The sequence below is a fragment of the Lipotes vexillifer genome, unplaced genomic scaffold (genome assembly GCF_000442215.2).
Source record: "Lipotes vexillifer unplaced genomic scaffold, Lipotes_vexillifer_v1.1 scaffold518, whole genome shotgun sequence".
NCBI lineage: Eukaryota > Metazoa > Chordata > Mammalia > Artiodactyla > Lipotidae > Lipotes > Lipotes vexillifer.
This window is the reverse complement of record NW_006780945.1, coordinates 1,460,308-1,473,807: the sequence shown is the minus strand read 5'-3', so window position 1 is coordinate 1,473,807 and position 13,500 is coordinate 1,460,308. Positions and strand designations below refer to the sequence as shown.

General features: G+C 39.9%; 1 protein-coding gene across 2 annotated transcripts; it reads right to left on the bottom strand.

The window, feature by feature from the left end:
* Positions 1-791: 791 nt before the first annotated feature.
* On the bottom strand, positions 792-11,808 carry SUMO2 (small ubiquitin like modifier 2). 2 transcript variants are annotated; one of them, XM_007454357.1, is made up of 4 exons: positions 11,626-11,808; positions 9,832-9,963; positions 4,252-4,323; positions 792-1,449 (listed from the first exon to the last, which is right to left on the bottom strand). In XM_007454357.1, the coding sequence occupies exons 1-4, from the start codon at positions 11,644-11,646 to the stop codon at positions 1,387-1,389; spliced, it is 288 nt and encodes a 95-aa protein (XP_007454419.1). In that variant the 5' UTR covers positions 11,647-11,808; the 3' UTR covers positions 792-1,386. The 2 variants fall into 2 exon arrangements, with proteins under 2 accessions (XP_007454419.1, XP_007454420.1); XM_007454358.1 differs by lacking the exon at positions 4,252-4,323.
* Between the last annotated feature and the right edge of the window lie 1,692 nt (positions 11,809-13,500).

Below are 13,500 nucleotides of genomic sequence, written 5' to 3'. Positions count from 1 at the left end.
TTCCTGCTGTCTCTGGGGAAGCTTATTCACTACAGAAATGGGGAATATAAAAAAGACTATATTGCAACAGAGGTAGAGTGAATTAAGTGAATGACAAGGCATGATAGTTCATGGGGACTTGATCCAAAAAGGCCACATTGTTAGGCAGTAAGGGTGGGAATTCAGTCTCTTGAAAACCATTATTGGAAAATTCAATTAACAGGCATCAGAAAACCTAACCTCTAAGTTCCAGTTTCATAGCCATCTAACTATGTGACGAATAACGCTCTAGACCTCAGCCTTGCCCTTTTTAAAACAGGGGTTAGAACTAGATAATCTTTACATATCTTTCCAGCTCCAATATTCTGTTTATTGGTTCTTTAGTTATCTTTCCCCATACATCTGAATTTAAAAGCTGTAGGGATCTGCATATTTAAGGCTGTAAGAATGGGTATACGTAGGTAAGTATTTTCTGTCCCTCAACATCCTCAAATAAGGAACAAAAACTGTTTTAGGTTATGGAGTATTTACCATCAGACAAAATGAGGACTAGAATGGTCAAGTGATTTATCAGCAGAGTCAGCAAAATTAGAATTTTTTCTTAGCTGCATGTTCTACCCCACTCTGCCTCAGGACATTCCTTACTAGTCATTTATATAACCTTGTTATTCCCTGTTTTGCATTAGTCTGTCAGAAATGCAAAGTACCTTTATTCCTTCCTTGAAATGTTACTTCTAGTAGGCCTATTCAGGTCATGTTTTTCTCTAAGCTTCAACTTTCTATTTAATATTCCTCAGAATAAAGAAAACAGCTCATTTTAAACAAGAAGTTTATTTAAACAACAAGACGCTTGACTTGAAGGGAAAACTATCTAGGATTCATTTCTTTTAGAGTAATTTATCCCTACTTAAAGACAGATTGCCCTACATGTAACAGCTACGTACAAAAAAGTTATAAAATTGTCCTTGGTTTTACAATGATAAATGAAAAACATTAAAATTCTCCAATCGAACAAGGTATGCAAGAATTTTTATGTTGTTCTTTTTTTGTTAAACAGTGAGAGCAAAATAACTTACTGGAATATAAAGATAAGAGCTGATGAGCATGCCACTAATGGAGAAAAGGGGGTATCTTCACAGAACCAGTATTTTTCCCCATTCCATCTCCATTTGATGTCGATCAAAACATACCGTTGGCCATTTAGTTAAAAAAAAAATGCAATATGCTTGTGCACATACACCAGTTACTTTATGTACAATAAAGGAATGGGGAAGGGGAAAATGAAAGAATAGAGAAACTATACTGCAGTAGTCAGGATGTGGTGGAACCAAATTGCGGTTTTCTAATTGAGAATGTCTTCTTGGTCTGGAGGAACAGAATTCTGGAGTAAAGTAGCAGGTTCCCTTTTTAGTAGACACCTCCTGTCTGCTGCTGGAACACATCAATTGTATCTTCATCCTCCATTTCCAACTAGCATAAATGAGAAAAAAACCAATCAGCCATTGGTTATTTAGCTCTTAAAATTTATAACCATCAGACTTAAATAGCCTGAAAATCTGCACGAGTCCCACCCAGTTCCAGTGTTCATTATTTTAAATGTCCCACAGCTTAAAGTAGCATAAGACTTAGGTTTAAGTAATTTTTCACTTGGTCTTTTTTATGAAGATTACAGAAAATTGAGTTTTTAAGTTAAAAAGCTGAGTATGTCCATAAGTTAAATCATCTCACCTTTAATTATTGAAAATAAAAGTGATGTGTTATAAAGGCTCTCACTGCAATGTTGTTTAGATGAGCAAAAAACTGAAAATAACCAAAATATCAAAACCCCCAAAAATATAGTACATGCATACATGAAATACCATGTACCTATTATTAAAGAATAAGTAGATTTACACATGCAGAAATGGAAATATCCCTTATATATGGTATTAGGCTAAAAAAATTTTAAAACTAGGCAGCAAACAGCTTATAGTACTATATTTGTATATATATTTTTAAGTTTGTGTGTATGTGTATAATATGGATGTATCTTTGCCTATGCAAAAAACAGTGGTTACCACTATGTAGTAAGAAGAGGAGCATAGAGTGGGGATAGGGAGGGTGGGAGGGAGGGAGACGCAAGAGGGAAGAGATATGGGAATATATGTATATGTGTAACTGATTCCCTTTGTTATAAAGCAGAAACTAACACACCACTGTAAAGCAATTATACTCCAATAATGATGTTAAAAAAAAAAAGAGGAGCATGGGCAAAAACAGACTTGTTAAAAAAAAAAATCAAAATTCAAAATGCTATTAAGTTTGCAAGGTTTACTACCCACACATTATACATAAAACCATGTTGATAGCAAGAAGGTCTTGGTACATATGGCAACACTGTAAGGTAAACAAGCTTTGGAACAGTTTATAATGCTGATAATTACCCAAGAAAAATTTTCTAAAAACTGGTAATTTTGAAGATAAAACAACAACCTTGGGCATCTAAAGACAGGAAAGGGAACTGTTTCTAATGAAGTTCAAATACAGTAAAAGAACTAAAGCATTAAAATATTAATGACTCTCAATTCTCTATTTGTAAAATGGAATATTCAGTTATGAGAACTAAATGAGTCAAAGAAAGTGAAGTACTTAAGAGAATGAGTATATAACAGTTACACTGCTATTAAAATTGGCCGCTAAGCAGATGTTCTAATTTATACAATTCTGCTATTTAATAAGTACTGGAAGAACAATTCTAAAACGAATCAATTTCACTCTAAAAATAAATTCAACTCCAAATACTAAAGTGAGGCCAATTCCAAATTCAATCTGAAGATTTATAAACGTGGGTCCTGGACAACCCCTCCTCAGGGATAATCATTTGCAGCCAGCATCACAGACAAGTCCCAGACTTTTTTTTGGCGGTGGGTGAGGGCTTCAAAAAACAGAAAATACATTACCATCAGAGTTTAGCATAATGGGTTCTTTTTATTCTTTTAAATCCATCAAAACTGGTCTTCAGCCTATCCACTGAAATGAAACTACTGGAATGTTTTTCAATTTTATAGTGAAACTTTAAATGCCTTCAAAGGATACAAGAGAGCTTTCTCTCTCTCTCATTCATCAAGAGAATTCAGCTCCTCCTTGTGGCTACATACTATAATTGCTTCTTGGAGACTCATCAACAGAAATTTCTTCAAAATATTCTTCCCTCAAGTATAACTCATAGATATTTCAAGTTTTTGAAGATTATCAACAAAACCACAATCTGGATTTTCTGCTTCACTCATACCATATTTATCACTTTCTAGTTTTTATGGGGTGATAAAACAAATTCAAAAGGACAAGGGCTCCAATTTAAAATTTCTGCTATCAAAGTTTTTTCCCCCAAAACAGAATGTCTTAAATGGAATTTCAGAAGGTAAAAAGAAACAAAAAGTTTCTGCTAAAGAAGATAGCCCAGCCGATCCCCTACAAAGTGACAGAACAACTGAAGTAATAAGTAAAGAGATTAAGGGATCAGACAACACCTTTTGTAGTAAGGGTTTGGAAAGCCACCTATTACCAACAGCCCTGTGAAACATAAGCTATCAAGAGACTTGCAGTTAGAGCCACTAGATTCTCTTCAGTTCCGAAGTATAGGTACAAGAGAATTCATGAGGGGCTAAAATGGTTAGGATAAACAGCCAACCAATCGCTTATGGGGAACCCTGGGTATGATTTAGAGCTGCAGCAATGAAAACAAAAGGAAAACAACATTCTGAAGTAACAAACAGGAATTTTATTTATTTTTTTTCAAATAATGCTGGCAAGAGGAAAAATATGGATTAAAGTAAAACGACCTACTAGTTTTACTAAGTGATAACTGAATATTTAAAAACCATTGGCACTTCCTGAATCTATTTTTTCTTTCTGTTCCCTTTTGGCCATATTTTACACAGCTTTGAACTCTGGTAAAGAACTATAGGGCTTCCCTGGTGGCACAGTGGTTGAGAGTCCGCCTGCCGATGCAGGGGACACGGGTTCGTGCCCCGGTCCGGGAAGATCCCACACGCCGTTGAGCGGCTGGGCCCATGAGCCATGGCCGCTGAGCCTGCGCGTCCGGAGCCTGTGCTCCGCAACGGGAGAGGCCAAAACAGTGAGAGGCCCGCGTACAGGAAAAAAAAAAAAAAAGAAAAAAAAGAAAAAAAGAACTATATTCCAATGACTAGAAGTTCACAAATTAATAAACAAAGCTGTTGAGAAAATTATAAAAAACATTGGTTTTTCTAGTTAGCACAAAGACATTTTTACCTGTGCAGGTGTGTCTGTTTCATTGATTGGCTGCCCGTCAAATCGGAATCTGATCTGCCTCATTGACAAACCCTGGACAAAGAGTTTAAAAGCAATAAGAATGCAAAGAAACAGTAAGAACTAAAACTACATGCATATTTGGCCATGAATATATTTAAAAGAGAGACCTAAATAAATGATTATCAATATGTTAACATTTCTATATTGGTTAAATGATTTGGAGTGATTTTCACTTTCTTTAAACTATACTATGTTTGATTTTCATTGGAAAAATGATTTTTCTTAAAAAGGACTAAAAAAAAAAAAGGGCTGTTTTTGAGACCATAGCTACTTCAAGCTTGAACATATCATACCTTGAGTCAAACAGTGCATTTAAACGAGTTAGATACTGAAAGGAAATTTGAAGCAACAGATGCACATGTCAACATTCCTCAACGCACATTAAAAAGCGCTCCAAAAACAAACACATAAACAAAACCCATTAATAATATGAAAACTGAAGTCACCTAAAAAAGGTGTAATGATTAAAATAAAACTTTGCCTAAAAGCTACCTTCCCTTCATGTCTATCCAAACAATTCCTACCACTATGTAAGAGTAACCTAAGCCCCAGCCCAGCACAATACTAGGCACACCATAGGCATATTCAAGTTCTTATCCTTGGGCAGTGAGGACATTTACAACAAAACACAAGGCAATAACTGGTCCCTAAAACCATCTATAAGACCACAATCCACATCCAAGAAAATCCTGGAACAGCTCTAAAGAAGCACCTGCTTTTTTCTCCTTAGTACTTACACAAGTCTGCAATTATTAGTCAACCTTATACTAGAAAATAAGCTCCAGTAGGGATAGAAATCTAGCCTTAGTTACATACTGTATATCTTGCACATGGTAGGTGCTAAATACTGATGGAATAAAATGGATGAAAAGCAGTATCTAAATATGCTTCCTTTTCTGTTTTTATTTGAAAATAAACCTAAAGCTAAGTTGAGGAGAAGCTTTATTACAAAAAGGGAGTGTCAAGAAATTTTTATGTGCATTTAAGGAGATAAATGAGCTTAAATATGCCCCTTTCTGCAAAGGGGACTCCATTATTAAGAATCACCTACCGGACACAGGAGCGGGGAGAAGGGGAAAAGAGCGGAACAGTAAAGTTGCTGGTAACTGCAACCAAATGAGGACAAGATTTCTCTGGAGGTATGCTGTGAATATTTTAACTTGAAAAATACCTTTCTTGGAAGCATCTTACACAAAGCCATTCCTGTATCATGCTCAAATTACAAACTATAATTCTCGTTACAAAAACTCCCTGTTTTAATTGATATTTAAGAGAAATTAAACTGAGTTCCTAGGACTAAAAATATTGAAATAAAGTGTTCAATGAACACTTGTTTAACAACTGTATTCCCTTATTTAACAAGGATTCACTGAATTGGTCTCTAAAACTACCTGTCACGTGAAAATCATACTGCTTTCCTTTAAAATTCTAGTCTTTGAGACTTCCCTGGTGATCCAGCGGTTAAGACTCCAACGCTTCCAACGCTCCCAATGCTGGGGGCCCAGGTTCGATCCCTGGTCTGGGAACTAGATCCCGCATGCCGCAACTAAAGATCTCGCATGCCATAACTAAAAAGTTCCCACACGCTGCAACAAAAATCCCACATGCCGCAACTAAGACCCGGTGCAGATAGATACATAGGTAAATAAATAAATATTAAACAAAACACAACACAACATTCTGGTCTTTGACACATACCACTTCCAGACTAGCCCTTGTCTTAAGGAATACAAGCAATCCCCCACCAGGTACATGACAGCCATAAACTAATTCATTCCTCATGACTTTCAAATTTAGTTTGCAATTACACAAAGTAACCAAGAATTCAATGCCAAGCCATTAATACTAAGTATTATCTACTTACAAACACTCCATTGGAGACTCTGCTTCAACAAAACTCTTAGCATCTTCTATATGCTGGGTTCTTCCTTCACTACATCCAATGGCGTGGCCATTCAAAATAAGGGCGAAGGGAAGGCAGGGCCAGCAGAACACAAGCAAATTGTATTCCTTTATTGCCACCTGTTTTTACACTTTTCCTTATCAATAAAAGCTCTTTTATTTTGCTAGAGATCAAAAGTCCAAAATTCAGGAAACTTGCCTTTAAGATTCTATAAACCATGTAAATTCAAACAATGAATTTGCATTAAACCAGTATTTGGTTTCCTCTTCTGTATAAATCTCATCCCTGAGCTTTAGAGTTGTGCTCCAGAAGAGCTGTGTGAGGTTCTCTCTTCAGGACCCCATTTCTTCATTTCACAAAAACGAACTGGACTAAACCAATTATTCTGTGCTCTCTGAAACCACTTGACAATCTAGTAAACAATGTTGGGGTGGATTTACACTAGAATGGAATAGTATGCTCTCAATCAGTTGCCTGAAGGATATGTGGCTAATATAAAGTGGGCAAAGTCTAACTCTACATGTGAATGAACAACTTACTTAGAAACCAACCTACAGAAATACTAGGTTTGAATGTTCTCTATTCTTTTACAAGCATTTGAACACATTCTATATGCTGAGCACTGGTCTAGGCTCTAGAAAAATAGTCATATAATAAAACAGCCCTATGCTCATGAAGCTTACATTTTAGTGCAGAGAGATAAATACAGACAATAATCAATGCAAAACAAATCAAAACAAACAAACAAAAAAGAGTGAGAGGACTCAGTGATGGCAACAAAGGCACTTTGAATTAATCAGAGAAGTCCCTGAGGTAGTAGTTAATCAGGAATAGAATAAAAATGGTTGCGGGCTCAGCACTATGCAATGGAAATATGTCAGCCACATATGGTATTTTAAGTTTTCAGATTGCCACATTAAAAAGTTAAAAATAAGGTAAAAGTTTGATAAAAGTTTTAATTCAACATATTTAAAAATACTACCATTTCAACATATAATCAACATTTAAAAAATTGAGATATTTAACTTTTTTCACACCAAGTTTTCAAAATCTGGCATTCATTTTACACTTTACAGCACATCTCAATTTGCACTAGCCACACTTCAAGTGGTAAACACTCACATGTGGCTTGTGGCTACTGTGCTGGACCAAGTTTAGATAGAGAACAATTCGCTGATGGATTTTATTTGTTATGATGCATCATCAAGGAGGACCCTAAGGTTTTGACAACTAGATGCAGAATGGTGCTATTTACTGAGTGGGGACAACAGAGAAAGATTTCTAGTAGAAACAAGAGTCCTGCTTTGCATGTTTAGTTTTAGATGCCTATTAGGCATTCACTGGAACTCCTCCAGAGATCCAACACCAAATGAGTTCATTAGAAAGTAAATATGAGCATTCAATTCATCTTGATAGGAAAAATCTTTGGTCAAGAAGTCTCACCTGCCAAAAAAACTGCAGCTATGCAAATCAGATCGGAGAAATATTTTGGTTTTTTTAATAACCTGTAACTACACTTAGAAAGCAGGGAATCAGCCCAGTTAGATGATACTTCAACTCCCTCTTCCTGAGAACCAGAGAAACCACTTGAAAAGTAAACAGGGATCTTGTTTCACTCAACTCTGAGGTTATCCCCAATTTAAGAGGAAAATGGGAATAAACATCTTTCCAAATTCTTCCTGGATAATATTTTCACATTTGCATTCCAACAGATATGCAGTGGAATTATATTTTTTATGGATTACCAACGTTCTTTTTCCTCTAGTGCAAGTTAAGAGTGGACCCAACAAGTTTAGTCAAATATAATCCCAATCTTATACCTAATAACTGAAAAAAATAAAGGAAAACTTTATTTACACTGGGTAATATAGGAGACTTACTTTAACATAGCAGGAAAACTAAAAAATTCTTGATTGACCCACTAACTAGATCTTATAAGACAATTTCCTATAAGGATAATCTAGAATACACAGGATGTGCTTTACTTTTTCTGGCACACAGTATAATGCCCCAGCACACAGGCATCTGGTTAAAAAAAAAAAAAAAAAAAAGATAAAAAGCTCCTTTGGGGGCCCTACAGGAAATATGGGAAGTCTTAAATATGACCATTTTAGGATGGACAGAGAGTATCAATAGATGTATATAGTAAATTGGTAACACTTAATCTAGGCAGTAGACTCATGGGTATTCAATGTAAACTTTTTTCTCTAAGTTCGAAAATTTTCATAGTGTTGAAAAATATGACCAATTAAAAGCTAAAATTTAATAGTAATTAGAGAAAAGTGAGGATATGCAGAGAATTTTGTTGAAAGTCACCAAATCTGAGCATGAATTTCTATGTTGTATAAGGTTTTGCTACATAAACATTCTACAAAATGATTACCTTTTAAAATTCCCCTGGAACCTGAAGGAGTACTAGTATTCAAATATGGTAGATACCAGTGCAAAAATTCTTTAGCACAATTAATAAGCACATATTTACTAACTGTTAGGGGATTTCACCAGAATTCTTCAAATGAAAGTACACTGAAGGGCATATCTTTGTAAGGAACTATGAAAAAGTTTATGAAGATAAAAAATTATAACCACAGTACTCTTATTATGTTATAAATAAACTAGGCATAAAATAAAGCTTCAAACTCAAAAAAAGTTTAAATCTTCAGTTTAAGAAGCCCTTCGGTCTCACGAAGAAGGCCCAAGTATCAACTCAAACTCAATTTCCCAACTTGTAGAGGTTTTAACCTTACTCTGTTTTGAACCTATTTTTAGGAGGTGAATTTGCAATGTAGATAAGTTGTTTTGGTCTAATAAAATAATTTTCCAAACTTTTATATATTATACATCCAGGGTTGAACAAGAAAAATACTTCTGCCAGGTTACTGGTGGATTAACTGATCTACCAGAGTTTCTGTTATACTTGCAAAAGTCATCTTTAAAATTACCTTTGTATTGTTACAGACTCAACATCACATAAAAAAGCTTCTTTGTCTTAAAGTTTACATTTACCTCCCAGCATCTGTTCATTTCTACTTCCTCTTCTGAGGTAAAAAATTTACTATTTTCTTTGTAAAATTCAAATATCCTTATAATACAGGAATGTGTATGCTTGGCTCAGGAGGTTAAATCTCTTGACCTCTACTATTAGTGTAAAAAGAAAATATTACAGTTTTACATGCTTCGGCAAAATTGCAATGTCCTTAAACTCACATTTATTTCCAAATTGGTTAAAACACCCGAAGTAAATTGTTTTGACACAAAACAAATTTTAAATTGTTAAAAAAGAGCCTGACAAGAAATTTTATCAAGTTCGTTCTTATTTTCTTATAAAAGTAAAACTGCATCCCCTTGGGAACAAACCACATGTTGTGAAAATAATTTGATGCATTTCTGGCATAGAACTAGAATCATATGTGATATTAACCACCCTAAGGGATTTTATGAAGAATCAACAAACCAAGTGTATGATAAAATTGTGATATATCAAGTATATAGGTACATATTCATTCTACCAAAGATAATCTACTGATATATTATTCTGGTTTCTATTCTCAAGAAAATAAGGTTTGTTTTTTTAAAATACGTTTTATTCAGTTGAAGTATACAAGTCAGTTCCTCACCTGTCGTTCACAATAGGCTTTCATTAGTTTGCTAAGTGGTGTATGCCTCTTAATCTTAAACTGCACCACAGAACCATCCTGCCCCGCCACCTTCAAATTAATATGATCGTTGTTCTCAGTTTTGACTCCTTCCTGTTGAAAGAAAAATAAAAGTAGAATTTGGAAAATGTGAAGAACAAACACCTTTTAAAGCAGCAGCAGCCCAAGTTGCTTCAGAAATCAACAGGTTTCTCATTCTTATAACACAGCATACAGCTGTTTGCAGCTGCTGAAATCAATCTGAAAGATAAGAAACCCTGAAGCAACAATATTAAATAGATGTCACAGAAACAGAAAAGCAGCCTACATCCAATACTATCAGTGTCGACAACTGGTTTTTAAAGATGGATCTCCCTCAATTTACTGCAATGCCCTCTTGAATCTGAGTTTTTTTAAATGACATATATTGTATCACTCTCAAAATATGTCCTTCCTCTAAAAAGATTAAAAATAAGCATCCTTTCTCTTTCCAAAATGCTTTGAGTACAGAATGCAAGAAAAAAATCTAGAGCTTGAAATTCAAACTCATTACAAATCTCGTTTAAAAGTTACCAAATTCAGCTTAATAACAAATCTCAAGCTACATTAAAAAAAAAAAAATCCACCTAATTGAGGAATATCCTTTGATTCTCTCCCAAGCAGCGGTATAACTCAGAACCACTATTATTGTTCGCCTCTATGTGCAGCTTCATTTTTGTTTATTTTTAGTTATGAGCTTATCCTCCCCTCCCCTTTGTTGTCATGAGTCAAATGCACAGTTTTATTCCTTGTAGACTTATTCCACAAGTCTTCCTTGCAGATTCTGACCCAATCTGAAGTTCATCAAAATCAAGTGTAGAAGGAATTCTGTAGCCCCTAAACCACTTCAGAATGGAAAGGGGGGGGAGGGTGTCACAAAACAAACCAAAAGAAAGTCTCGTGTGCCAGGAAGAAGTGTGTGCCCAAGTCATCCAGGGAAAAGCCTCCTGGAGCCTCAAAACCCGCGTTGAAAAGTTAAGCCCTACGAAGTCTCTCTGCTCGTACATCTATCTGCCTCCAACTTCTCGAAACCACATGGTCTCGGCAAGTTAGGGGTTATTTGGCACCCAGGGAAAAGCCACTGCCCATTCCGACAAAAAATGTGGGAAATACTCCCCGGGAATCCCCCAACCCCGGCCCCTCACGACGGCCGACGGGCATCCGGCTTCCAACCCATCAGCAGCCCATTGATTCGCCCCGAGCCCTCAACCGGTCAGTGAGGCCCAGGGCAGGGGTCCCCAGATGCCCGCGGCCCCCATCCCGGAGGGGGGAAGCCCGGGGAGGAGGGAACTCCTCGCCACCGCCAAGGCGGCAACACCCGCCGCGGCCCGGCACCGCCAAGGCGGCAACCCCCGCCGCGGCCCGGCGCGGGGTCCGCCGAGGGTGGGGACACCGCGCGCCCTAACGCCCCTCGTCACGCGCGCCCGGCCAGAAGGCCCAAGAAGCCCAGCTCGCGGCCGGTGGGCCAGCGGGTGTCCGCGATTCGCCCGCCCAACTCGCGCCCGGCGCGCACTCCGAGGCGGCCGGGGGCGGGGGAGGGCGGTGGGGCCTCCTCCCGCGCGGGAGGGAGGAAGAGGGGAGGGAAGAAAATGGCGCGGAGCGCCGGGGCCTGAGCCGCGGCCGCCCCGTGGGGGGCCCGGGAAGGCGCGGGGAGCCCGCGGCGGGCTCGGGCCGGACCCCGGCCCGCGCCGTGACGCCGGCCGCGCGGCGAGGCGCGGAGGCCGGCGCCGAGCTCACCTTGGGCTTTTCGTCGGCCATGGCGAGCGCCGGAGTCTCCTCAGCTGCCGCTTCACAAAAGAGGTACCAGGTCCGCACCGAACGAGCACACAAGCAGCACCAGGAGCGGCAGAAGAAGGAGGCGGCAGCGGTGGAGGAGGGAGAGGGCGCGCGCACGTCGTGCGCTCCCTCCCCCCATCCTGCGTGCGCGAGCCCGAGCCGCCGGGGTTCCTCATTGGTTGCCGCCTCGCGGGAGCGCGCAACGCTTACATAACCACCGCCACCCCCCGCCCCGCACCGCCCCAGCGTGGGCCCGGCGCCCGCCAGGCCGGCGGGAAGAGGCGCGGACACGCGCACCCGGGCCGTCGCGGGGGCGCGCCTGGCTCTGGGCGGGGCTGTATTGTCCTCCTTCTGTGGTGGAGCTTAATCAAAATGGCTTCCAGCTGGTCCTCGTTGGGGACGGGGAGGTTTGAGGCCTAGACGTGACACACAAGACGTGGAAGGCAGACTGACTAGACGAGAAAGGGGGAGCCTAAATCAAAGCCTGAGCACGAGGTTCTGGGAAAATAACCTCTCATTCGGTGGCCCAAATACAGCTTTCCTCAGGGTCAGAGGAACATCACACTTCGTCTCAGTCAGCCTCTCTTCCCTTGGATTTTAAAGCTTCAGCCTCAACCCGCTTCCCACCAGGCTCTTGCCTTAGAGCCGTGACTACTTCCGTCCTGCTGGAAACCCTGACTAGCTGAGGAAAAAGGTTCATCCTACAAACTCCTTACTCATTGCCTGGCTCCCAACCTCCTAGAGGAAGCAAAATCCATCAGAGAGAAGCACCCGATATCAAGCTTCCAAACCAATCGATCACTTCCTCCTTACATCCGTTCAGAAATAGAAGTAGGTCCCTCTTGTGTTAAGCACAATCCTAACATCTGTGCCGTGGATGTCTCCCACTCCTCTCTGTAGGTTTTATTGATTATGTCCTTTATTTTCTTCCACTCGCACATTAGCCGTTACCGTAGAAAAAGACTCTCAATTCTAGTTCCTTCTGAAGTTACCACCGTATCTCTCTCCATTCTTGGCCAAATAGCTTGAAAAAAATGTGCACGCCAGCTGTCTCCACTCCCTCACCTCCCACTTACTCCTCAACGCACTGCAATCTGGTGCCTGGTTCCACTAAAACTGCTCTCTACAAGGTCACCGCAGACCTCTTTGCTGAGTCCAGGATGCTTCCCAGTTCGTCACTCCTCTTGAACTCCCTCCCTGTGACTTTGGGCTATGACTCTGGCCTGTCCTTGATCCCTTTGCAATTTCTTTCTTTCTCAGCCCTTCCCTTAAATGTTCCTTGGGTTTTGTTCTGGACCGGTTTCTCTTCCCATTCTATCCCCTCTCCTGAAATGACTTCACCCCACTTCTATTACCATCTATTTGCTAATGATTCTCAAGTCCAGATTTCTAGTCCAGATCTTTCTCTGAATTTCCAGCCTATAAATCCAACTGACTTCTGAACATCTCCACTTGGATGTCTTAGAGGCACCTCGAACTCAGCAAATCTCAACTAAAATTCCTCAATTTGGGCTTACCTGGTGGCGCAGTGGTTGAGAGTCCTCCTGCCGATGCAGGGGACACGGGTTCGTGCCCCGGTCTGGGAAGATCCCACATGCCGCGGAGTGGCTAGGCCCGTGAGCCATGGCCACTGAGCCTGCGCGTCCGGAGCCTGTGCTCCGCAATGGGAGAGGCCACAACAGTGAGAGGCCCGCGTACCGCAAAAAATAATAATAAAAATAAATAAAATAAAATTCCTCAATTTACTTCTCAGACCTGCCCCTCTCTTTCAAGTTGCCCGGTCACTGTATGATACACCATTATAACATTGCTCCAGGGACTTCCCTGGTGGTCCAG